Here is a 24146-nt window from a genome sequence, read left to right on the forward strand (position 1 = left end):
CCATGAAGTCAGATGCCACCGAGCTCCACGCATCTCTCCCACGTATTTCTTAATGCGTAGAGGTACCTCTAGGTATCATCGCATCGCAGCCGACCACACTGATCTCTACAGCGACGCGGTCCAGAGACAAAGCGTTCGTGAACGGCGAATCTTGATGCGCTCTCTGAGACATGTTTGTCGCTCCAGGTCTTCTGTTCGCATTAGGTACTGAATCACGGAGACCATGATAAATCATCACCGCTGTCGGGAGTCCAACCGTAACCACCCGGCACCCCTAGCAGCACGGGCACACCCGCACCCTTGGAGCTCTGCCCGACCTCTATCCGGAAAATCAAACACTATGGTGAACGTAGTCTTCTCTGCATTGGAAACTTTCGGGCTATCCTGAGGTGACACAGTCACCTAGACTGCGAATGTGCGTACCCCCAGCAACGGGAGTATGCTCTGAAAAAACGCGGGAGCCTTTTCAACCGCTGGTCAGAATTTTGTCCTACAGACTACTAAGAGTCAGCTCTGGTCTGCCTACGAAGTAAATGTTAGTCGTAATAAGATGCTGAGCAACACACTGGTGGTTTCCACGAAGCATTCTCGGGCGCCTAGACGGCCAGAGTTTCAACAATTCCGTTGCACACTGTGAACAGCCCGCACGACTATGACGCTGTCCCGCGTCTTGGAGAATGTATCAGTTATACTCATCGGTAGGGTTGTAACCCCAAAGCCAGCGTCGCCCCGTCCTTCAATTCATTTTCGAGCATACGCGGGATCGTCCAGGGCAGCGCAGCGCCCACGTACAGTCGTCATCAGTTCACAAGAACACGTAAGCAAAAACCGAGCTCGCCATTTCCACCGGCCGCGCAACTGGTCGCCCGACCGACGGAAACAGCAAATCTTGTCGCAGTGAAGAGGCCTTGGCAAAGTAAGGTAAAGTTCAACCGCCGTTCACGGCGCTTCAAACCGGGGGCTCCATGACCCGGCCACGGCACATCGTGCACGTGCCCCCGCTAGCGCTGCCTAGAAGAAAGCCTGGAAACAGAGCGTGACACAGCCATCTGTCGAGAAGGAATCCCCAGGGCGGCGTGGAAAACCAATTATTCGGTCAACCCGAGCTGAGGGACAAACTGGCGCTGAGCCCAGACTGTCCTTCCTCGCACCGCTACAGCCTTCTTGCCACAAGCAATCAGAACGCCTCAACTCGGGATCAGCGAATGAACTGAATGCACTCTGACACACTCGCAAGCACTCAGCCCCGCCTTGAAATTAGTTTTTCACCCGGTGCCTCAGTCGCCGCCCTCCTTAGCTGCTGGGGGATGCGGGACTAAAAGATTGATTGGACCCTCTGTCGGCTTGAGCTCAAGCGCTGTTGTGGGGAGCTCGGTGCGCATCTAGCTGAGCGGTGCACGCCTTCTGACGAAAATGCTGTCCTCAAACACAGTGCCCTGAATAAGTCCGAATTCCAGTCATAATCTCCTACAACAGCACAACGGATGTACCTGGAAGTATCCAGCACTGTCGGTTGAATGCATAAATAGTACTCACAACATGACTCGTACCACAGAGGCTTGCCTAGGGAATAAAGTACGGCCACGCAGTGTCTCGGACCAGAAAGCCACTTTCAAGGTAGATTATACGTGCAGGCTGCTCTCTGCGTCGCTCCCCACGCTGCGCCACGTAGCCTAAGACCTGTTTGTCCCATCGCCTTAGATTCAGCTCACCAAGAGGATTCCAGACGCCACAACGGCCACACAGCACCTTCTGCTTCCGCATCTCTTCCATGTGGTCCTCCACCGCCTTTCGCTTTTCCCCTTCCTGCAATCAAAAGAGAAAATGACATCACTGTACGCTTCAGCAGAATGTCATGTGTGCGTCCCTTACAGACACGCACGACCTACAGGAGATAGTCCCTAGTCCCATACAAAAAATTACAGTGTTGATTCGATTCGTGTCTCCGGTAAGAGGTCCGTGTATCTCTCGCTTCCGATACGCGGCACCCAATGGCGGTAATAGATCCACCCGCCCAACACTCTGGCGGCGACCGAAAACCTACTTTGGCCTCAAAAAAGTGTGCTTCGAGGCTGTATTTGTCGACGCCAGAGAGCTAAAAGACTTGCTTTCCCGCTATCTATATGGTCACTTGCATCTTGAAGCTGTACGGATGTGGGTGTGGAGCGCCTTCTCAGAACTCTGAATCGCCACAACTGCAACCTGTACAAGAGTTGTAATTCTTTCACTCCACTCATCTCCAGAAGACATTGCTCAACGACAGCAGAGCACGTGGAAGCCTTTTCCAACGTGCAACCAAGCCACAACGCGGCCAACTTCTGTACGAGAAGCTTGAGAAGTGTCCTCCATCCACTTAAAATGTCAAGTGAAGTCAGCTAAATAGTCTCGAGTACTAGTGAGTAAAAGAGTACAGGACAAGCTGTCAAGCACGCGGACCCCCGGCGAAGGAAGGCTCGACTGCCTCGTTAGCGTGCCTTTTCTTCCTCTACGGACAAAGACTATACCTCTCTGAATCTAAACAGCACATCTGTACACGCACGAATGCTCAAGTAACAACCCACATACGCAAAGACAAATAAATAGATGTTCAGAATTCTCGACACTACTCTGGTACCATCTTCACGCGAGTGCCATACTCTAAGCTTACCAGACAGTAGTGCTCAGTGAGCAAGGAAAGCTGCTCGGTGTATTTGGCTTCAGTCAGTCTGGCCTTGCTGGCAGCCGCCTCTGCCGCGTTCTGCTGCTCCTCCAGTTGATGCTGCAGTAGTTGCTTCTGGGAATTCAACGAGTGAATGGTCTGTCAGGCGACGACAAAAAAAGAAGACTCGAACGAGCGCTCCTCCGCGAGGTGAAATCAATCTCTCTGAGGTTCGTGCACTCTAAAACCGAAGGGGCCACATGGCACAACAGCACTAGAGACACGCAGAAAGCTGCTTCTCCCGTTGGAACAGGATGCTAAAAGAAAACGGTATCATATGAGTACTCCAATCACAAGAAGGAATGTATCCTTCTGAAGCTTCTAGTGTGCTAGTACCCTCGTGATTGCCAGTGCTACACATAGCTCCGCAAAGTTGCCAAATACAGTAGCCTGCAACGGTCGTGTTGTGCCATAGTGTTGCACGGGACTTCTATAATCGTTCGCTGGAAATTCTCGGCTGGGTCACCCGTAAAAAATAGCGTGTTCTCAACTGCAACAGTCTAACGGGAAACACAAGAGCATCCCCCCAGCTTCACAGGTTACCCGAAAGCAGTCGCATGTCGCCGGTGTTGTGTTGCAGTAAGGAGCGGACCACTTGGAGCCCTCCGGTGAAGAAACAAAAAAGAGACGCAGCGAGCGTTCGCCACGGGGACACGTCAAAGAACAGCGCAGTGACCTCGCGAATCTCTCACGCGGTACGGCGGCCGCCTAGCAGGAGAGTCCACCCTTGTCATCCACGGGGACGACACGGCACAGACAATGTAACTAGAATGCGTCGCGACGGACCGCGTCCGTTGAAGTGCAGGTCTCGTGAAATGCAGCAGCCCAGTGCGCAGACAACCGAGAGACTCAGGCAGACCACTTCCTGCTTATCCACAGACTAAGAACGCATTCACCTAGAACACATTACGCGCACGTCACGACGTGAGATCGGGTCCCGTCTACTAGGAGCCACACAGCAGCCCAACAAAGAAGTTGACAGACTGGGGCCCAGCGCAGGGACTGAAGTCACTGACAACACCGCCTGCTTTCTTCTTTATGGGTGACCGGAGACCACGAGACAAGCCACCGATCTCCCAACAACTCGTTGATGCCCTATGCGGACACGCGTTCAGTCTCAAGAACTGCTTCATACTAGTCTGCCACTCCGCGGATCTGCACCCGAGGCTGAGAAACAAATGTGAACACCTGTGCCAACGGCGGCGTCAGGAGACTAGCAAGTCGCTTGCGGACTGAGTATGTTTGCGTTCCCTGGGACAACTGCGGGAGCAACTCTCTCCAAATCACGACGGGAACCCCGCCGAAGGCCGTCTGGAAACGCCATCATTCCAAGGCGTTGGGAAAGAATCCACGAACAGGTTCCACAGGAACGTCGAAATCTGACGCTGACGTCTCAGCCGGGCCCCCCCAACCTCACCTTCAAGCAGCTGCTCAGCTGCATTCTGAGCGAAGCTAGAGCATCGTCGCCCGCTTGCACGTGCTGGAGCAGCTGTTGGACTTGCTGTACGTAGACTCGGCGAAGCTCTCGTTGATAGTGCACCGCAGTTCCTGGTTCTCCAACCGGAAGTTCCCTTTCTACATCGTTGAGTGCCCTCACCGCGACAGCCGCTGTGGCCAGTGCTGTGTAGGACGGCGACTCTGTACGCGACGAGCTTTCAACTACTCTCCTAGTATATTCCACCGCAACAGGATTCCAACGAAAGACACGGAGTGGGAATTACCGAGACAGAGAGAAGTCCACACTTCCATGTGCGCAACTATCTTCGAATTCAGTCCATCAAGAAAAGAGCAGCCTACTCCTGCCAGTCGGTTGACAGCTTTCACAATGGCGGGCTTACTGACAGGAATGTACAGTCTCCTCCAACAGGGATTTAGCAGTTCGTAACTACGGTCACCACGAGTTCATCGAATGCGCCGCTCCTATGCTATTAGTGAACCAGCACAAGGCGTCTATGATGCACCCAAGAGCGTCCCTGAAAGAGGACGCGCTTTGCTGCGTGCAACTGAAAGATGAAAATGACAAGCATTCACGTCAGGCTCTTGCCACTCCCCACGACAATCTTACGCACGAGAGAAAAAGTTGTCTTCGTCGATACTGCGGGAGGAATAACATACCAGGGCAAGCGTTCTTGCTCGCAATGCCGGCAACAGAGCATGTTGTGTAGTGTCGCAGAGCTTTCTCGCAATAGCACGGGGACGCATATAAAAATGAGCAGAACGGGTGGCTACTGCGATCCGAAGTTAAGCATGAAATGTGTCGTCGTCGCCTCGCGGTTTGTGTATAGGCGCTATACCGAGCTCCGTCATTTGTTTTCGCATCGATCACTGCGTGAAGGACTTACCCGCGCTGGAGGAGAGCGGCTTCTGCCATAGCCGCGGCTGTTGCCTTAGACGACATGCTACGGTCCAGAAGCTTCGACAGGTCACCAAAACTCTGGCCAGTTTGAGCACCGCTCTGGAGGGCACCAAGGGGTGCAGTTGCTGTCCCGTCGCAGCAGTTTGCTTGTCTTACTTCTAGATCTGGATCCCCTACTGTGGTCAAATTCGCGCTCCGCCCGGCATCTAAACGGTCGTAGGGACAATGTCATTGATTCGCGGACTTTTTGCATGCGAGCGATCAACGGGCATCGCGGAAGACACGACTGAGACCCCAGCACCCTTGAGATAAGTCAAGCAATCTGTGCTCGTGTGTGCGAAGAAACTGCAAAGACCCACGTTCAAGGCGTAGAGTGACTCGACAAGCTGACGCGTCTTCACATATGCATAGAGGCACGGAAAAAAAAAAAGCTCGACTTGAATAGTCATCGTGGGCACGAAATGAACTCACCGGCTGATGCAGACTGGCGCTCTGGTGCGCCCGCCTGCTGATGTGCCAAAACGACTGACTGGTTTCGCCCTGGTTCCGCAGCCTCCGTACTCGCTGTGCGAAATGCAGGGCACAATAAAGAAAAACGAGAAGTGCCCTCCGCTTGATGTCCAGAGCAACACGTCAATGCTTCTGCTGCGACCTTCATGAAGTGCTTTCCGTACTTTCTGTCCCGCTGGCACCCGAAATATCTGTGCGCTGACAGCCCGTCGGTTGTCGTTTTCGCTGCTTTGCGGCCATCGCCTCTCTTTTTTTCTCTGTTCGAGTCTGTGGGAGGCAGCGCCGTGCTTGGCTGCGTCTGTCGTTGCGCCCACCAACTTTCCGCAGCCGATACCACCGCTGTCGCGGAAACAGGAAATGAGATGAACTTCTTTGTCCGATTCGAAAGGAAAAACTAACGCCCCCGTACCTGCACTAGAAGAGTGGCCGGCAGCGACGTCGTCAGGCAGAGTACCCCACGCATCCGTACCCAAAGAGGCAGAAGGGAGAGACCGAAGAAAGGAGGTAGCGGACGCCAGACGATTAGAGGAAGATCCGACGCAAAGAGACAAATCCCCACGGAGCAGCTAAGGGCCGGAAGTAAGAAAAATAAAGAAAGCACGCGAAATGAGGAAACAGTCTGGCGTCTGGCGGAACGCCACGCCTCTAGACCAGACAGGCAAGCTCCCCAGAGGGCCATGAAGAGAGCAAACCTCTGCCCACACGGAAGAAAGCACATACGAATCCGACTTCTACTAGGTGAAATGCGGCGGGCCATATAGAAGAGAAGAGACATCGTGCAGATGAACGGCGCCAGCGCTACAACCGCAATGGTGGGTTCTACCATTGTTACCAGGGCTACTACCACCGTCTGCTGTAACACCGCATCACTGGAGTCGCATCCAGCGAAACCCACCGCGGTCCCGTGAGCTGACGTGTGCGAAACGGACACAGCCTGGTGAGCGTACCCCGCCACGCGAAGCACTCGCCAGTTTTGAGAACATCCAATCCATCCCTCCACCACACTGCCTAGAACTGCGGCGTTCGCTGAAACGCTGGAAGCGTCTACCCCAGCTGCGGCTTCGCCAGTCCGAAAAAAAGACTTCGGCCAAACCAGAAGCGCTCAAAGAAACCCAGTGAGAAAAAAAACTTTCCTTGGCATGTGAGCTTGGCTTTTGGAAACTAGAGTTGGAGAGCAGAGATCACACGTCCACTGGGAAGGCCTTACTTCATATCGCGTCTGGAGAACGCCATACTGGTCACGGAAATCTTCAAGATCAACCATCAGCTGGATAACCAATCGAGCACAGACACACGGGATTCCACAGTTCGAGTTATCAGGAAGCTAGAGACCTTCTGTAGCCTTCGTAGCCTCAAATGCACGCCTACATGCCAGATAGTTTGACAGTTACGGGAATACGCCAGGGAGCCGAGACACAAATCCGCGAACACCACCGTTGCACCTGGAGCTTCATTCGCACGGCGCAGAGAGAAGTCTGTTATACATCCTGTGTGTGTCGTCGTGCGCTCCCCAGCTCCACATAAAGCGGAATGCCGACACTCAGACTCTCTCCGCAACCGACAGGGCAGCCATACACCACACGAAGCGAAGAGGGTTTAAAGATTTTGGAGGAAGAGAATCGGGGAACAGCAGTGGCACCTGGATTGAAGAAAATTCACGATTCCCTTCAGGCTGGGAGAATGGCAAACGCCTTCGTAGTGACATGCTTTTGTCTCCCTCTACCAACAGCGATGAGCACAACGGCTGTCTCGCTCCTCTTGAAAATCGAGTCCACAGGCGCAAAAGCTCCTTCACAGGTATGCCGCTATGCACGTACTCAGCGGACAGATTCACGAATCCTTCACATCGGCAAGCAAGGGCAGGGCGGAGGGCAGTCTAACAACGTGTCAAGTCCTCTACGGAGCACGTACGCTGCCCGTGCCCCTGAAAATTAGCCATGGGAACTCTGCTTGCTCAGCCCCTTCCACAAAAAAACCCCGCTCGCGCCACCCCGTTTCCCTGTTTCCACATCAGGCCGGCAGCACTATACAAGGGTAAGAAGTGGGGGAGGCGAACAGGGGGGCGACCGATTAAAATAGGTGTCGCTTTCAGGAACCCACTCACAAGCGACTACTGGACGGGGACTGTACAAACAGACTCGGCCGCAATGAGCAATAAAGAAATGAAAAACCTGTTCGCGGGTGCCCTTCCAGAAATCGTGTCCTCTGGAGAAGCAGGAGAGCATCAAAGGCATACCTTGTCTCTCTGTTCCACAGCCTCATCGAGGTCAAGCTGCAGAAGTTCAAGGTGCTCGCGAAGACGCTCTCGCTCGCCGCTTAGTCTCTGACGAAACATCCACACAGGATCCATCCACACGTCGTTTAGCCCTGAAATTTGAACAAATAGTGTCTTCACGGAAACTTTGAAACAAAATGCCTATTATCAATAGATATGCAAAATACCGATCGGGACCCGCAGCGGTAGAGGTTGGCACACAGGGGAGGCTGTCCTTTGACAACTAAGGATTTATATTAGCAGCCAAAACGGTAGAAGTCTACCCACGACGCCAAGATCTCCATACGTATAAACGTGACGATTCCGAGACCACCGCCGCTGCATCCGTGGAAACACACTTAGTCACAACTTGATGCAGTCCCGCGGCGTTAGACGCCTATCGGCAGTGGGGTGTGATCAGGGCCAGCAACCCCCGCTGCACAAGTTACCTGGACTTCGTGACGCAAGTGAAGTGCGTCATCACGAAGCACCCGTGGGGGTGCCGCCTGCAACTTCTTCCAGTGGTACTGCATAAAACGGCGCGACCTGTGCACAGAAACCACCACGAACAGGCAACCCCTTACAATCACAAACGCTTTTTACTTGTCACAAAGTACTAAATTCTCCAGCGACGTATCAAAACAACAATGGTTTTTCTCACCGGGGGTCTACGAGGAAACGCTTAGTGCTCTCTTTTCTCCCCCTTGTTTCGACTGAAAATATGCGTCTTGGTGCCATGAAAGCAAAAAAGGAAAGCGTCATCTCCAATAGATGAAGACATTTGCTTCTCTTGCTCACCGATCTAAATGCATGAACGTAGAGCACACTAGAGAAGGATTACGTGCCCCAGCTGTCCGCTGTAACGACAAGCCTCTTGCCAGTCAGCACTCCAACCGTACTCCAGACTAGTTCGCGGATTCCACGTCGTGCGAAGACTGGAAATACGTAGTGAGTATGTTAGATCTACCGTGAGTCTCTTGGCATGGCAACACCACCCAGTCAGCCCTCGGAACCCGCGTATCACCTCTGAACGGACGAGTGAAAAACTGGAAGCCTCAACAGTTGAATCCAGAGAGCCAGGGGAGACGAGCACAGGAGCTGCAAGCCCTTGCGGAGCATCGTGACATTGCTTTCGACTTTTCCTTGAGGGCACGACTGTGTCGACAGACTCTTGTTTCTCTCGTTCAGAGACGTGGAAAACGCAGCTTCTCCGCGAGGAGCCGGAAGTGACTGGGTATATGAGTCGATGAGCTTCATGGCCTGTACCAGATTCACCATTGCGTCGCTCCCTCTGCAGTCGCGCACACCGACGACAAAGAAAAATTGCGTCGCCTTAGCCAGCTGCCGGCACGTAGTCTACAGAACTTTCGACTCATACTCGCCAACAAACCCAAGGATATGAAAACGCGCATAAGCACCCCAACAACTTCAATGCATTCCGCGCTCTCGACGTTAGAGTTCGGAAAATACGCTGAGAGTGGTTCGAGGCCGGAAGTGAAGCAACTCCATGGTGTCCGGAAAGCCCATCAAAACGGCAGCTGCCTGCGTTTCAGTGTTCCCGTCTTCCCACCACCGATACCAGTACGCATCACCCCTGTCCCGTATGGGTACTCCGTCTAGGGCTTTCTCACTGAACTGCCTCTGCCGCCTCCGGCTTCTTCACTTTGCCCTTGTCCCCACGAATCTATATCGCAGAAACTCTACCAAAATCCGGGTTTCCAAACAACGCCCTTGATACAAACAATGCAACCCTGTTCTGCGTCCGCACACTTACAGTATCACTCCTTGGAAGGGGTAACGCTTCAAAAGAAACGAAAAGTGTCAGAATGGCTGTGGTACATGTCCTCACCCTGAGAGTGGTAACAGATGACCCTCGACAATGTGCGGTCTGCACATGCGTGCCGACACGCAACCTTCCATGGTAGCTGCAAGTTAACACCACACAGCCCCGCATTGAAGTAGATGTGTGGAGCAGATGCGTGTGGGCGTCCATACAACACTACAGACATACATGTCAATACACAATGCGAAGTATCCCTCCTCAGAGCCGCACTGCACGGGTCATCTCAGGCTTGTGAGCATTGCACTCATGGGGTGAACGTGGAATGGTCGCAAGCCTGAGACGACGCGTATGAGGCCCGGTCAGGACAACACCTCAGCGCCAACTGGGGCAGAGGCGCGCACGCAGCCGCCGTGTCTCCCTTAAGGAAACAGAAACGATAACGGTAAAAACGTGAATAGCAGAAATCAGGACGGAAAACACGGATACACTCCAGCACGCTACTGCACGGCACTTCAACTCGAAAGAAAAAGTCCCCTCCTGAGCTGCCATTTCAAGGCCATGGACTATCCCACCAAAGGCAGAATAACAATGACCGTTTCCATAGTTGATAACAAGTTTCGAGATGAACCGGATGTGTCTGGCCCCTTTGTACGAAACAGAGAGTTCCACAAATTCCCGAACGGATTATGTAGATACCTGCAACCGTGCGCCGTGCATGCCCCCCAACTGAATCAGAATATACGCGGAGGACATGTGGGCTTGTGCACCAATAGAAACCACAACCCGGAGAGTGCACTTACCCATGCATACCATGGCCTCATCGAGATGTCTAAGAAAAACCTGCTGAAGCATCTGATGGGTAGCGTTAAGACTCACGGCGCAAACAGTCGCCGCATGTGCCACCGCAGATCCCTCTGCGACGGCACTCACTGCTGCCCGGACTTCTGCAAGTTTTGCGCTTTCCCTTTTTCCTCTGTCGAAGTCCACCGAAGAATACCTTGTCTGGTACGATGAATCCAAACCAGACCCAGCGCTCCGCCCGAGCTGGAAAGAGGACTCCCTGTAAAGACCTTTGGCGCAGTCCTGCATTGCCTTTGCTCCGCATAAACCGTCACTGGGAGGCAGGCAAGGCTTCTCAGGAAGAACAGCCACAGAAAGGAGTCTGAAGTGCTCGCCGGAAAGATTCGAAAGGGCACGAGCCATGTGCTTAGGTTCTAATGACGAATGGAAGGGCACACCCCGGCAGACAGAGCAGAAAGGTGTCGTGTCCGTTTTGCTATTCAAAGGCAGAGGAATCGAAAGGCAATCTCCAGTGGCGGAATGGTTCAACGAGGATCCGTCGTGCGCGAGATGACTGCCATAACCGAGGTGTTGCTGGCGGTACCCAACGTCCTCGCACGTCTCAGCGTCTTCGTGGCGACCTTCATGGCCTCTGATCTGACTGCCCGTCCGCGGTGAACATCCAGGTCGAACACTGGACGCAACTAGGTCCAGGAAGCTGCTGCAAACAGCATTCGATGCTGACTGAACACATTTCGGGCAGATTCCAGTAAAATGGACGCTACCCGACAATCCCTGCAACTGAAAACTCCGGGCCTCGAGGCAGAGCTCAGCCACGCGTAGTAGCAGGGAAAAACACTTGTCGAAACGTCTCGATGCTTCCATGAAAGCAGCCGTTGACCGCCTAGCGTCACCTGCCTGCGTGCCAACCTTTCTCCCCTCCTTAGTCTCACTAGGGGGACAATCTTGGGTCCACGCTGTGTCTCTCAAATTACCCGGAACGGCAAGAGACTGTGAGTGCGCTGACTGACAGTTGTCAAAAATAGGAAACGCATCCGTTTCCAGGGTTAGAGAAACGAGGGAGTAAGTAGTAAATCTCCGGAATGCAGTGCCCAGTTGTCGTAGACTTCTCCGTGTCTCTAGCCCCCATTGGTCATCGAAGCCCTCTCCGTCTTCAGAGTCGGGGCGACCGTCTACGCGACTGACCGAAAAATCCCTCCCATCTGCCGCAGCTCCCCTGTTTTCCTGGTTTCCAGTTTCTCCTTTCACGTTTGCATCTCCTCCCCTCACTTCGTCGCCGAAGAAAAAAGCCTTGTGTGCGTAACATGGACCCCGCAGACTTTCTGTGTCAGCAGAACAGGGTAATGCATCAAGAGCGTAGGGGAGGAGAAACTTCGAAACCTCCTCAATGCACTTGCGAGCTTCGACAAGCGCTTCGAAAGCCTTCCCATTCGCAGCTGTTAACTTGAAGTGAATCCCGGACACGGCAGCGTTTCCCGGCCCGCGCAAAATCGACCCTCCCACGCCTTCGCGGGGTGCCCCGTGCGACAAACGCTCTCTTTTTTCGTGTCCAATGGCGACAAGACCTGCGGCCAAAATGTCACCAGGGCCTCGCGTGGCAGTCAGCCTGGTGCATGTTCTTGGAGTTTCAGGAATCCCTTGCTTCTCCTCAGAGCTTTTTCTAGACCCTTCCCCAACACCGGCAGCAACAACAGTTGCACCGACTGATCGACCTCGACTAACGGTGCTGCCCCGCAGTGCCTCCCCCCAGGCCGTCAAAAGCTGCTGCAGACGGACGAGCAGCGAAGCGATCGAAGAGAAAACCCGCTGTTTCGCTACACGTTCGGCCGCAGAAACTGCCGCAGCACCGCCAGAGGGGAAGTCGTAACAAGAGAGCAGGGGTACGCCGCGAAGATCCAACGGCAGCCGCTGCCGGATGTAACTCTCAAGAAGCTTCTGCCGGTCCTGCAGGTCTGCAAGCTGCTTAGAAAAGCTGCGACACGAACGCGACACGCAACCAAGCGAAGAAACCCTAATCCGACTCTTGTCGAACACTGTGCAGACGCCACGGTTGCGGGAAGTTTGCTGCTGGATGCCTTGCGAGCCGTAGCTCGAAGAAGACACCTCCAACACTCAACATAGCTTCAGGCAAGCAAAATGCTTTTCTCTGTGATAGCAAGACAGGCAATGCCGTGCGGATATAGGCTACAGATATTCATCCCTCTGCAGCGGAGGACGCAGGCGTATAGCCGCGAAGAAGGTACATGCAAAGACGTCAACCTACTGACATCCGTCCAGCGCGAGGTAACTTTGAAAGTATCCGTCGACACGCGGGAACACTCTGCCTTCAGTCTCCTGGAAATGGAACGGAGCGACACCTCCTCGGGGAAGTGATGACATGCCGAAACGAGGACTGCTCGACAGATGCGCGACCTCACCTCGCTAGCTGATGAGCACTTTGTTCGTTGGCCTGTGTCAACCTGCTTTCTAATCTTTTCTTGTCTTCTCGCTCTCTCTGAAGAAGCATTTCTCCCTCTTGGAATTGCTTTTCAACCTCCGCCTGCCGCTGCTGAAGTCTTCTGCGGGTCTCGAGTTCCCGTTCGAGGTCTTCCTGGAGACTGGCTAATTGTCCTTGCTGCAGCTGTTGATTTTGCTTTTCCTCAAACTGCTGAACATGCAGCTGTTCGTTCTCCCGGATCTTGCGCTCCAGTTCATCACGTAGCACCTGCGACATGAGACATGTGCGTAGTCAGGCCCCTTGCTGTTCGTATAAGCGCATCAGAGCCCTGTTGAGCTCTCGATTCCTCGAAACCGCCGACGTCCCGCTCAGAACGGCGAACAAGACAATGACTATGAGCAGTCTGGATTTATAGTTCAGACACAGCCTAAGCACCTGGACACTTACGATCCGCTGTGTGCAATCTCTCATTCCCACACGTGCTAGTACTCGGTCCCTGGAACATGGTCTTTTGGGGTACTGGAGCACGCTGCCCACGGGGTAAGACATGCACGCTGGAAATCGGACAGTCTTTTCCACAGCTGTCAGCACGCTACAGTGAAGACCACATGCAGTCCACGCTATGCAATTACACTGCAAAGAGTTCCGTAAATACACACAAGTTACAGGCCGGTAGGAAACATTTTCCTGGGCAACTAGCCGAGTGATATATATCCGCCTGAGTATCGATAGTTCTTCTGCCAGTGAAAATAAAACTTCAAATTTCAGTTTGAACCCCCCATTTTCACTCCGAATCTTTTGCTTGGGTAACTCGCCGGAGTCGCGCTTGGGCACGACTCAACGAAGTAATGAGCACACCTGCAGCTCTTCCAGTAGGCGCTGCTCGGTTTCGTCTTTGCCACTCCCTCCTGCAGCTCCTGCAGCGGCAAGTAATCCAATTCCCCACTTCCCCCCCCCGCCGGTTGCGCTAGAGGACGGCGCTGCTGTAGCCTGTTGCTGCTGAAGTTGTAGCAGCTGTTGCTGCTGCTTTTTGTTTGTGTACTGAAGGGCGTCAAGCTCCTCCATATGCTGTCGTTGTTCGATCTCGCGCACTTTCAGTTGCTTCTGAAGCTGCTCCACTTGTCTCTGCAGAACGGCTAGCTGTCCCGGGTGCTGCTTTGTCGATGTCAAGGGTTCTTGATGACTCTGCTGTTGCTGTTGCAACTGCATGAGCACGTCTTTGAGACGGTCATTCTGCTGTTTGCACTTGATGTATTTCTGTTTCAGCTTCTCCACCACACTGAGATCCACGGCGGATGCAGGCGCGTCGACTGTGCCTACTCCCTGACCGGCATCGGCTTCATTCTGACTTCCGACAGAGAACAAAGCGGCCGGCGCATCTCCCTCGGAGAGAGGTAGCCGTTCTCGACTTGGAGAGACGTGCATCGTGTCTGCATGCTAGACGTTCTTTGAGCAGCTCCTGCCTCGGAAACGGCACCGTCGACTTTGAGATGACTTCACCCGTCCCCGAGGCCCAACCGCCACCCTTGCTTTCAAGTCACCAAGATATCTGGGGAGTGCGACGCCAACTGACCACAGTGCTCCAAGGATAGCTTCGGTTCTCTCCAGTCGTGGTGTTAGCAGGCGAGCCCGCTCACCAACCCTAAAAAGCCAAGGCAGGACTCAGCGAAACCAGACACGCCGTAGCACCGCGACGCGAATCCCGGTCAGTCGAGCGGAAAGGACGGGAGAAACGCCCTAGTGCAGAGGGCCCGGCCCGCATCGGCGACCGAGACGGGGGGGGGAAGGGTTTTGGGAAAGCGCAGGAGTTACCGACTCTGAGAGCAGGCCGCGAACTTGACAAGACAGACCACATAGCGCAAAGCCCCGGCAGCGCTGGCCAGGCACTTCGTGTCGCCCCTTACCAAGGCAGCTCCCTTCCACTGTCCCGCATCCTAAGACTCGCTGCACGGACGAAAGGAGCCCCTAGGACATGAAAAAGAAAATGTGAGAGACGTGCAACCCCCTAGAGAACGCGACTGCAATCACATGTACGACTGATATAGACGACAACAGCGAGAAAACCTCTCGACGAAAGCACCTCAGCAAGACAGGGGATTCCGCGGGGGCCTCTCGAGGAAACCATGTCAACAAAAGAAGACTAGCTCAACAAGAATAGCCCCGAGAGCCACCTGAAGTAGGCAGTCCTGCTATTTCGCAAACATGCTGTCGCTCAACGCCCCTTGCGTGCGGTGCGCGGCTTCCTTAGGTGTCCGCGCTCTCCGACCGTGGTGTTGTTCCTGACATGTCTTGAGCTCAGCTAGAAAGAAGTCCAGCGTAAAAAAGTCCAGTCGGCGAACCCACAGTCGAGCTTCGAGAAGTGTTCTGGAGATGTGAGCCTCTGGTTCCCTAGTTCGGAGACAAGACGTCAGCGGCGAATGAGGCATTATGTCTCAGTGCAGGCGAATGCATGCCACGGGCTCGAAGGTAACAGTTGTTCGGGCGAACGAGCGGAGCAGCTCCTGGAAAAAAGAGGCTAGCAGGCGTTGTCCTTCGCGTGGACACTTTTCTGCGAGCCGCATACGGTTTTTCATTTCGTTCCATCATCTGCTTTACAGGTGTCGACAGATTCCACTGAGTTCGATACAGGCTTGCTCTTCGCAGACCGCCTACGTGGTCGGCCGGCCTCTGACTTCACGAAGGCGACTCAGCGACGGATGAAGCGCGCACCCAGTCGCGTCGTGGTGTTCCTTCTCCAGACACCTTTGTCATTTTGCGTGTGTCGCATACCACAGGCATTGTGAAAGCTCCGTTTTCCGGCGCAACAGTCACAACCACAGAAAGTTGCTTCGTATCAAATTGCTCGACACCCATGGCAGCAGCAGTGCACACTTGAAAGACTCAAAAAATGCAACACCTGGTCAGCGCTCGAATGTAATGTGCTGCTCCAGTTCTACGCCCGGTGGTGCGCCACTGTGCTAACACATCCGTTCCGGCCCTAACCTCGGTGCTGTTATCCGAAGTGACGGCCAGGCGTCTGAGATGCCACATAGCTCCTCTTCCTGTATCACGTATAAAGCCTGGTACGTCCTCGGGCGCGGTGCCGACAGTTCGGTCCATACCCGGAAGCTGCACTGCCACTAGCACTTTTTTCTTGTCACTCGCGAGTTGAACATAAACAAAGACGGGCGTCTGTCAGTACGGCTGGGCCCACGTAGCCAGTGCTAAGATGACCCCTTTCGAAGAATGAGAAATCAGTCGTTGGCAAAGCTATTCCAGCTCCAACCAAACGTGTGACTTCGAAACGTCAACTCGAAAAAACAACTGGGGCAGCCGGAGAAACTGTACTACACTAGATGTGGGCTACCCGCCGACATACTCACGAAAATCCCATAGTAACTCACAGGGTCACTGTAGTACACACATGCTTGGTTCAGCTTCATGACGGCCAAAACAATAGAACACCGGCTGGGGCAGCCCGTCATTTCCTTATAGATATAAAGAAGAAAAAATCTTGCCCGTGATTCGCCGTAGCACAATGACGACATTTTCAGGGCATTCCCCCGTAAGCAAGTTCAGTTAACATACACGCACGCAACGCTAGAGAACACACACACACCGGCAGCCAACGCCCGCTAAGCTGCAATCCAACGAACGCACTAACTCGAGCCCACTCAACCACCCCGCGTTCTCTCAAGTGTCACGTTCCGCAGTAGTTCGCCACTACTGCCACTCCTTTTCTTACGCGAAGCTTTGGAATTTTGCTGGGCTGCTCCGTCAGCTGCGACTCACATTCAGCTCCCCAAAAATCCGGGATGGCAGCGGAGCGGTGATGGAACAGTCGGGAGCATAACTCTTCCACTGAAACGCGACAGAGCCAATGATGGGCAACGGTCTCCCAGAGCATTGCGAAAGTAAGAGCAATGTCGTGTCAAGCAAACCCCCAGATTCAACAGATGCCCCCGAGACAACAACTGAGAGACGCACCCCACCTGACAGTACGCTTCAACAGGGGCCAACATGCGGTGTTTGCTTGTACATTACCAGTATCAGTGAAATCCTGGGCTGACACACAAGACAAGGGACTGCTGAAGGCCAGCGACTGGATGTAAGCTGGTCCCTACAGAAACCCGTTCGCAGGACCACCTTACGCAAAAAATCCGTAGTCCGGCATCCCGTAAATCGGGGACCTGCGCCCTATCTATATCTCAGCCACACCGCCGTGCAAATTCACAAATCCTCTTCGTTTGCTATGATAATGCATTGCATCTGCAACAATGAAATAGAAACCGTGCCAGCCGGCACCGTGAACCATAAAGTCAACAAGTTGTAAGCTACTGACAGATGGCAGCAGACTGTCGGTAGAATTTACTCAATTTATGAGTTAACACCGCTTCCCAGACAAAACGCCGCTCTACTCCACAGGGATGCGGCACCAGCCCGATTACCAGAACAAAGTGTGTACGTGCCGCCGTGCAACCTACTGACAGTACCACTACTCTCCCTGCAACCCTGCATCGAACTGTGAAAACAGCAATACCACCGAGGGTTTCGTACAGCTGCACCGAACACCGAAAAAGTCACGAGCGCTTGAGTAGTGTATCCCCAAACACATGTCATGCGAAAAGCAACCCCTCAGGCTCCCGCTTACAAAGACCAGGGAACCTCATGTTCGGACTCTCAACAACAAACACACGTCGCACTTACTCCCGATGTGAACCCGCTAATGACATCGATACAAGGGATGTATACGGATATAGACTGACAGGAAGATCAGCTTCAGTCTGCGTGCCTGCGGAGTATCGATGCTGAATCTTTTCCGCGATTTTCATCAAGTCGTCCGCAGTGTCCGGACCTCTCATCTCAGTTTGCGTGGACGCGTCCGCTCGCGCCAGTCGCTTCCAGCGCTTGATCAAAGCGCCTCCCACAAGTGCAGCCATTGTGATGCCCGCCAGAACGGCCAACTCCTTCTGTCTCTTCTTCACAAAGTTTATAAAGCCACCCGGTTTCTCTGAGCGCTGGGACGCGTTGGGTCTTGTTTTTACTAGTGCCACTTCATCGTCCTGCAGTTCGTCGTCATTCCAACGGGGAGCGCCGTCCTGCGCTGCTGAAGATGGTTCTGTCCCCTGGCCTTCAGCCAGGTGACGGCGCGTCGCAGAGCTAGTTGTCCTGCCCTCCCCAGGCGCAACTTGACTGCTGTCGATACTGGGGGTCTCATCCCATTCCAAAGCTGAAACAAATTTTGGGTTTCCACGGTTCCCCAATCTCACCCCCTCCGCAGCCGCGATCCGTGGCTCTGCCGCGGGCAATTCCGGGACAAGTGTCGGATCCGTGACGAGTGCAGAGGAGACGACCACACCTATTCCCAACAGTTCCAGAGCCCCCGCAGCGAACCAGCGGAAACCGCAAGAAAGCCTTCCTCTCTCGCGCAACAAAGGCGGCGTCATTGGCGCGACAAAAGAATAATCTTTGGAGGAGAAAAGTGAACGCTCAGCGAATGCCGCCCCTGAGTTTTCGAAAAAGAGAACCAGTATAGAGGGCTTAAACCCACTAAAAGACTACTCTGTTGGGGTCAGTAGACGGAGCTTTACCAAAAGAGTGAACTTCCAGTTCGGGAGCGACGCTGTCTAGTCAGAGACGCGGACGGCGCTGGGAAAGACGATCCGTGACCAGGTACATGACCAAGCTATTGACGCGGGTGGGGGATACAGATACGTTGTTCGCGACGCGTTTTGGCACACAGCAAAAATTGCAGCAAGCATCCGCCATCAAACTCTTCGGCCCGCATAACCGTTCGTTTACGGGAAGCACCGTGTCTTCCAACTGATGTATTAGAGCAGTACTGAACGAACGGTAGCACGGCTCGTCCTACAGGGCCATGCTTTGCTCACGCGGGCACTGATAGTGAGCCGCGGATGAACAGCCGCCTCAGCCACGGCGGGTAACATGGTGATCGGACTTTTCGCCGCCTGTTTGCTAGGGGGGGGTTGTGGAAGCTTAGACGATTGCCCGTTTCGCACCTCCACCTCATGCTCTGGCCAAAGGCGCTCGGTTGGGAACTCGGGCGGCCGACTGGCCTGGCTTACTGAGGGTTGCAGCCAGATGGGGATACTCGTGGGACTGGGCCCTCAATGGTATCGCCGCATGGGCTCGCTAACGTACGCGACCAGATGGGCGATCTCCGCGGTATGAGGACCAGCACCTCATCACAGCGCTACAGGCCGCTAATGCAGTGAATTATCTGTCTGCTGTTCTGACTGGTCGAGGAAGGGCGGATTTATGAAGACGAAAGATGCTAGAATGCTAGCTGTGTGCACACCGCGCTTCTTGGAGTGCCGCCCGTCGTCTCTCGGGGCCTTCGCACTCCCGTGCGTGTAGTGCTGACTAGAGTAGTCTTTCCGACCTCCGGCGTTGTCAGAACCACAAAGGAGTGAGTGCCTTTTACCGTCAGTACGCTTGCGACGCGCACCGTTCTGATGAATCTGCTGCCGGTCGGTATCACAGGCTATGTCGCCAGCACCACTGATCCAGAGCTCAGGACCGCCGCCATGGCTTCCCTTCCTCTCTGGGGCCCGCCCGGCGGAAAGCAGTCCGGGTGCCGCCCCGGACGCCCGCCTCTCCTCGGCTTTGAGAGAAGCTCACGACCGTCACCGTGGGTTGTCTGCCTATGCGGGGGGGCGGGCCTCGTAGAAAGCTGCCCCAGTGCTGCCGTTCAGGGGCGGGGCGGCTGGGACAGCGCACCTTTTCCAGAAGGTGCGGCGCGCTCGTGCAGTCGCCCTACCACAGCCTTGTCAAATTCGTTGCGCTTTTAAAGCAGCTGTGTTGTCTTCTGCATTTCTCGAGGGCTATTTTTTGCCATTGCAGGAACGCTACACCGCCTATAATTGGGAGATGCACAAGCAGGGCCTAGTATGCCAGGTGCTGCAGAACTCACCGCTTCACGTCGCCTCGTCACTACGCTTCCGGCCTCCAAGCCGTGCGTCAGTCAGCTGCAGCGACTCTTTGTTCTGTACGCACAAGAATCTGTTTGCGCCCGGGTTGCCCCAGCCACCGTTCGGTCTTCACAGTTTTACCATTCGACCAAGCGACGCCGCTTAAGAAAATGGGTGTGCCGCTGGTGTACCACCACACCCACAAGTTTTGCGCAGTTTGTGTGTGTGCTCTCTATTCGGTATCGTGCGCTGACTCACCAGGAAAACGTGTTCATCGTTTCTATCCCGAGAGGCGCATGCAAACACTTCCTCGCTGTCTCGCTGTACGGCCCCTCCGTGTTGTCCAGTTCTCCGGACAATGGGTAGGAAGCAAACAATGCCTTATGCGCACCGGCTATTTGGTGCAGACCTTGAAGGAGCCTACGCGTCTGCTCGCAGTCCAGGTCTTCAGGGAGCAGGCCAGCCTCCACCATGGGCCACATGAGGCGAAAATACGCGGGGATGAGCGTGCGATTGTCCGCAGACATCGGCAGCACTTGAAGATGGTGCTGAACTGCTCGCAGCCTCCGATATCGATCCACTGGAAACATCGAGAAAATAGCGGGAATGCACACATCCATCAAGTTCTTCAATATTACCTGCAAACAGCGTACGAGTAGTTCGCGCAGTTGCTTTCGGAAGACATCACGTGCCTCCTTTGGCCTTCCTCCATCAGAAGGCTTCTGCGTCAGCACACTCCCGTCGCCCCCGGGAGCCTGCACACAGCATGGGGGCCGTAGACAAAACGTCTGGAGCTCTGAAGCCCGCTTCTCCCGACGCGGGTCGCCATACGCAATGTATGGTACTGGATCGCCACCGCTGACCGTACCGTAGTCAGTGTTGCTCCAACCGATACTTTACTACTCACTGTCTGCACCGCGTACCACCACTGGACTCAAGCACACGCACTCACCACACCGTCCCACAGTGGTCTCAGGGCTCTCCTTTTTGCCGAAGGTGTCATAGACCTCTACTTTAAGAGGAGGCGGACCGCGTCCAAATAACGCATTTCTGCTAGACCGAGCCGGGCCTGCGCCGGCTGCCATTGTGCATTCGCCATGGTTCAGTTAGTCAATTCCGGCTACCCGGACGATGACGAGAGTCCGGTAGAGAGAGAAGAGAGCGGGACATGCGTCTGGAGGGACAGAAACGTCTTCTGGCGGCTCGCTGGCTTGAGAGAGAACTGCAGTTATAAGGCACCTGTGGGCTTCACCTCGGAAGTCACTCCAGCTAGAAAGGCCTTTGGCCCGCTCCCACAAGAAAGCCTGCTCGCTGACATGCAGCCGGGACACTGAGTGCAGCCCCAGAAAGTAGGTACATGAAATTGTTTCATTCTTTTCTGATTGTGGGCTCGGCCACGCTTGAGAGAGCCCGCGACCGCTGCTGCACTCGCTATATCCATCTCTGCCGGAAAACCCGCTTGCGAATCCAAGGTGCCTGCAGACACATACCTCAGTTCCAGGGAGGGTGGCCCGTCTCTTCATTGGGCTGGAGCCCGGTATGATTAGCGTCCGATCCGCACACCTCGGGCTAGCTGTCTCCGCAACTGGCGCCGGTGTGCGCGCGGTCTGCAACGTTCCTGTCGATGTCTCAGGTGAGCTGGTCCCATCTTTCTGAAGGCTCCCCCCCCCGCCGCGGGGCGGGCTACCATGAGACCGAGACTCTTGGCTGCAGGTGCCTTCATGCTGCTGACTCGTCTCAGCAATGTAATGCAGCCAATTCTGACGCGCCGTCCGACAGAAGCCCCGGCACGCACGAAAAGCTGCCAAAACAGAATCCCCATACTTCGCGGGATCGAAAATTCTCACTCGGCGTTCGCCCCATCTTGGCCCCGGGGATGAGTTCCCTAGGACGCGGTCGACGTCCTCTAGACACCTCCCCGTGTACGCCCTGCAGAACCTTCGCTCACGAGTCGATGCGTCGGGTTTCGCTGGGGAATGTGGGCAACAGCGGTAAACTGCGAACCACCTGAGCGGCACACACACGGCCACGCATGAGATTACCCGGACTATTAACGTCGGCAGAACTCAGCGCGCACCGATTCAATCGAAGAACTTGCGATGCACAGGGTAACAAAAGTTTATACCGCGAACCCACATTCAGCTTCAAATTGGCACGCGTTTTGTCATGTCGTAGTAGTCCTCAGAGCCCGCGTAGTTTGTACAAGATTGCCGTTTACGTGACTAGTAGCAGACGCTCCGCCAGACGACTGAGCACTGACCTTACAATGCTAGCGTCTCGCTCACGTGAAAGTGGCTCTCAAGTTGTACCGAGTATATCAGACATGCCGTTCGCCGGAGAGCGCACGGCATTCGAATGGCTGATTGACCTCACTTCTTCGAAGGCCAGTCAAAATGAGTTCCCGGCGGCAAAGGAAGCAGCTGTTTAACAAGCGCGTCGAGGGAGGTGTCCGCCACACGCTTTTGTGCTGTCGTGGGTTGCGGCGACACGCTTCGGGTCATCAAAACCTGAGGTGTCGGCGACACAGAAGAAACTTTGCTAATTTCATCACCCGCCATGCCCAACGCAACGTCAACACCACTAACACTTCCATCGCCACTGCAAGTGCTTCTGGTGCCCTGCGTCGTGCAATCTGTCGCTTGGCTTTGGCCGGCTTCAGGAGACTTCAGGGCCACAAGCACGTCGCCACTGGGCTCGACAGGTCGCGGGTCGCATCCCGGAGCAGACGGTAGATAAAGGCCGGCCTCATAACGTTCTTCGAATGTGCTTCGCTGTTCCCCGGCATCCACATTCGTCCCCTTGGCCGTGCTACGTAGCCCCGTACCGCCCCAGCAGGCCACAGATGTGCCTTCGCGGCTTCTCTTCTCACTGGGTAACAAAGAAACCCCCTCTGCCACCTGCCGGGACGCGCTTCTTTCACCGCCGTCGGCCTGTTCTTTTGATCCGCGCTCTTTGAGGACCTTAGCACGTACGACACCTAGGCTCCTGGGTTCCTCCCGCAGCTCTTGTCCGGCTGACTCCATAGTTGGCTCGCAGGTGAAGCCGGTCTCCTCGTTGGCTGTAGCTTCCCCGTCTTCAGTGTCGACTTGATTCGGTGAGAACACAGAAAGCAACAAACCTCTTTCCTCTGTATCACCAAAATCCTCGGACCAGCACCCATTGACCATATCGTGTCGGCCTGGCGCATACTCTGCACTCGCAGATTCAGCTTGAGATATTTCCTGGCGAGGCGGTTGCTGCGGGCATCGCATACAGATGGAAGATACGTGGAGGCAAGGACCGAAGTGCACCGTTTCTAAGATTTTGCCACTTCGGCTTCTGCCACCAGAGGCGCTGTACCAAGAATCACAGCCGGTCTCGACGGCTGAGTGTGCATCCACAAGGTCAGGTACTCACCCTACGGAAAGCATTCACACCTCGTTACATAATCACGGTCGCTGTCCATCCTACAGAGAACTGCGCGTACAAAGCCGAGATTGTTCGCGACGATCCTTTGGACAGCTCCACAACTCAAGATACTAGAGCGGTCCAGGCACGCCGCTGCGCAATGCATCGAGCCCTCAGCGACCGCCGCGACTCCTTCGGCAACCAGCCCCCCCGTGTGGCAACGAAAATCCGTTAGGTAACATCAGCCTGCCTTCTTCAATGCCCTACCTTTCTGCGTGTCGACGTCCGGGGTAGGCTGAGGCTGCTCGAAAGCCATGTCTCCTCTGATTCGATGCTAGTCTCACCGCCGGATGTTGTCCACCGGATATTCTGCCAGCTGCATCTTTCGGGTGTTCGCTGCCCATCATTCTTCTCCCTTTCACTAGGCCGATGTAGAGTTGCTGGTGTCGTCCCGTGGGCCTGGCAGGCGTCTAGGTGTTTCTCCGCGTCTCGCGAACTGGAACTCGTCGGTGGCAAGACAGCAGTGCTGGCTCGAAAAGAGGACGGAGCAGCCGCTTCGCTAGCAGTCACCTGTGTTTCATCTTCTTTAGCGACGGAAGTGACAGCTGCGCGAGAAGGTTTCCGCGGTCGCCGAGGTCCGGCGGGGACAAATGCAGGGACGTTGAGGCTGGGATCAATTTCCTGGCCCCGGCGAGTGCGGACGGCCAAGTCATATGCGAGATCGAAACCGTACTTGTAAACCGGGAAGTAGACCTTTTTCATCCCTGCCCTCTTCGCCACCCATCTCTTAAAAAACCGATCAAAACAGACCCCTTCCACTTTAGGCTTGAGACGGGCTAGCTGCATCCATTCTTCCTGTGACAAGGTGGTATGTTTAGAAGGCCGTGGTACGACTGTCATCTGGCTGCAGAGTGAAATCATTGACGGCAGGCAGGTCTCTTGGACACCGACAGGCGAGTCTGTTGGTTCTGTCCTGGCTGGTGGCGGCACTCTTGTGTGTGAGCGTGCA

General features: G+C 54.6%; 2 protein-coding genes across 2 annotated transcripts in view; both read right to left on the bottom strand.

Moving 5' to 3' along the window:
- Window positions 1–727: 727 nt before the first annotated feature.
- CSUI_003955 (trichohyalin) lies at window positions 728–15431 on the bottom strand. Its single transcript, XM_068064150.1, has 15 exons — window positions 13698–15431; window positions 12820–13106; window positions 10402–12374; window positions 9668–9743; window positions 8843–9109; window positions 8268–8364; window positions 7801–7887; window positions 6772–6831; window positions 5974–6130; window positions 5526–5618; window positions 5041–5260; window positions 4116–4365; window positions 2648–2797; window positions 1713–1806; window positions 728–1023 (listed from the first exon to the last, which is right to left on the bottom strand). The coding sequence occupies exons 1-15, from the start codon at window positions 14262–14264 to the stop codon at window positions 950–952; spliced, it is 4452 nt and encodes a 1483-aa protein (XP_067923872.1). The 5' UTR covers window positions 14265–15431; the 3' UTR covers window positions 728–949.
- Window positions 15432–16086: 655 nt separating this feature from the next.
- The window catches only part of CSUI_003956 (ap2 domain-containing protein), an 8601-nt gene continuing 541 nt past the window's right edge, over window positions 16087–24146 (bottom strand). The window contains exons 1-4 of the mRNA XM_068064151.1: window positions 23405–24146; window positions 22124–22986; window positions 21241–21757; window positions 16087–20505 (exon numbers count right to left, since the gene is read on the bottom strand). The exon at window positions 23405–24146 is cut by the window's right edge and continues 541 nt beyond it. Coding sequence (XP_067923873.1) covers window positions 20005–20505; window positions 21241–21757; window positions 22124–22986; window positions 23405–24146 — 2623 coding nt within the window. The 3' untranslated portion in view covers window positions 16087–20004. The remainder of the gene's footprint in view (window positions 20506–21240; window positions 21758–22123; window positions 22987–23404) is intronic.

Source organism: Cystoisospora suis (genome assembly GCF_002600585.1).
Source record: "Cystoisospora suis strain Wien I chromosome Unknown contig_1784, whole genome shotgun sequence".
Classification (NCBI taxonomy): Eukaryota; Apicomplexa; class Conoidasida; order Eucoccidiorida; family Sarcocystidae; genus Cystoisospora; species Cystoisospora suis.

What these genes read in the sequence shown, in the direction of transcription:
- CSUI_003955 (XM_068064150.1), bottom strand. Translation starts at nt 14,264, where the DNA reads ATGCACGTCTCTCCAAGTCGAGAACGGCTACCTCTCTCCGAGGGAGAT. An exon ending in AGTGCTCATCAGCTAGCGAG is followed by an intron (nt 12,375 to 12,819) that starts GTGAGGTCGCGC and finishes TTCGTGTCGCAG; the next exon opens with CTTTTCTAAGCAGCTTGCAG. An exon ending in TTTCACTCGTCCGTTCAGAG is followed by an intron (nt 8,365 to 8,842) that starts GTGATACGCGGG and finishes TTCTGTGCACAG; the next exon opens with GTCGCGCCGTTTTATGCAGT.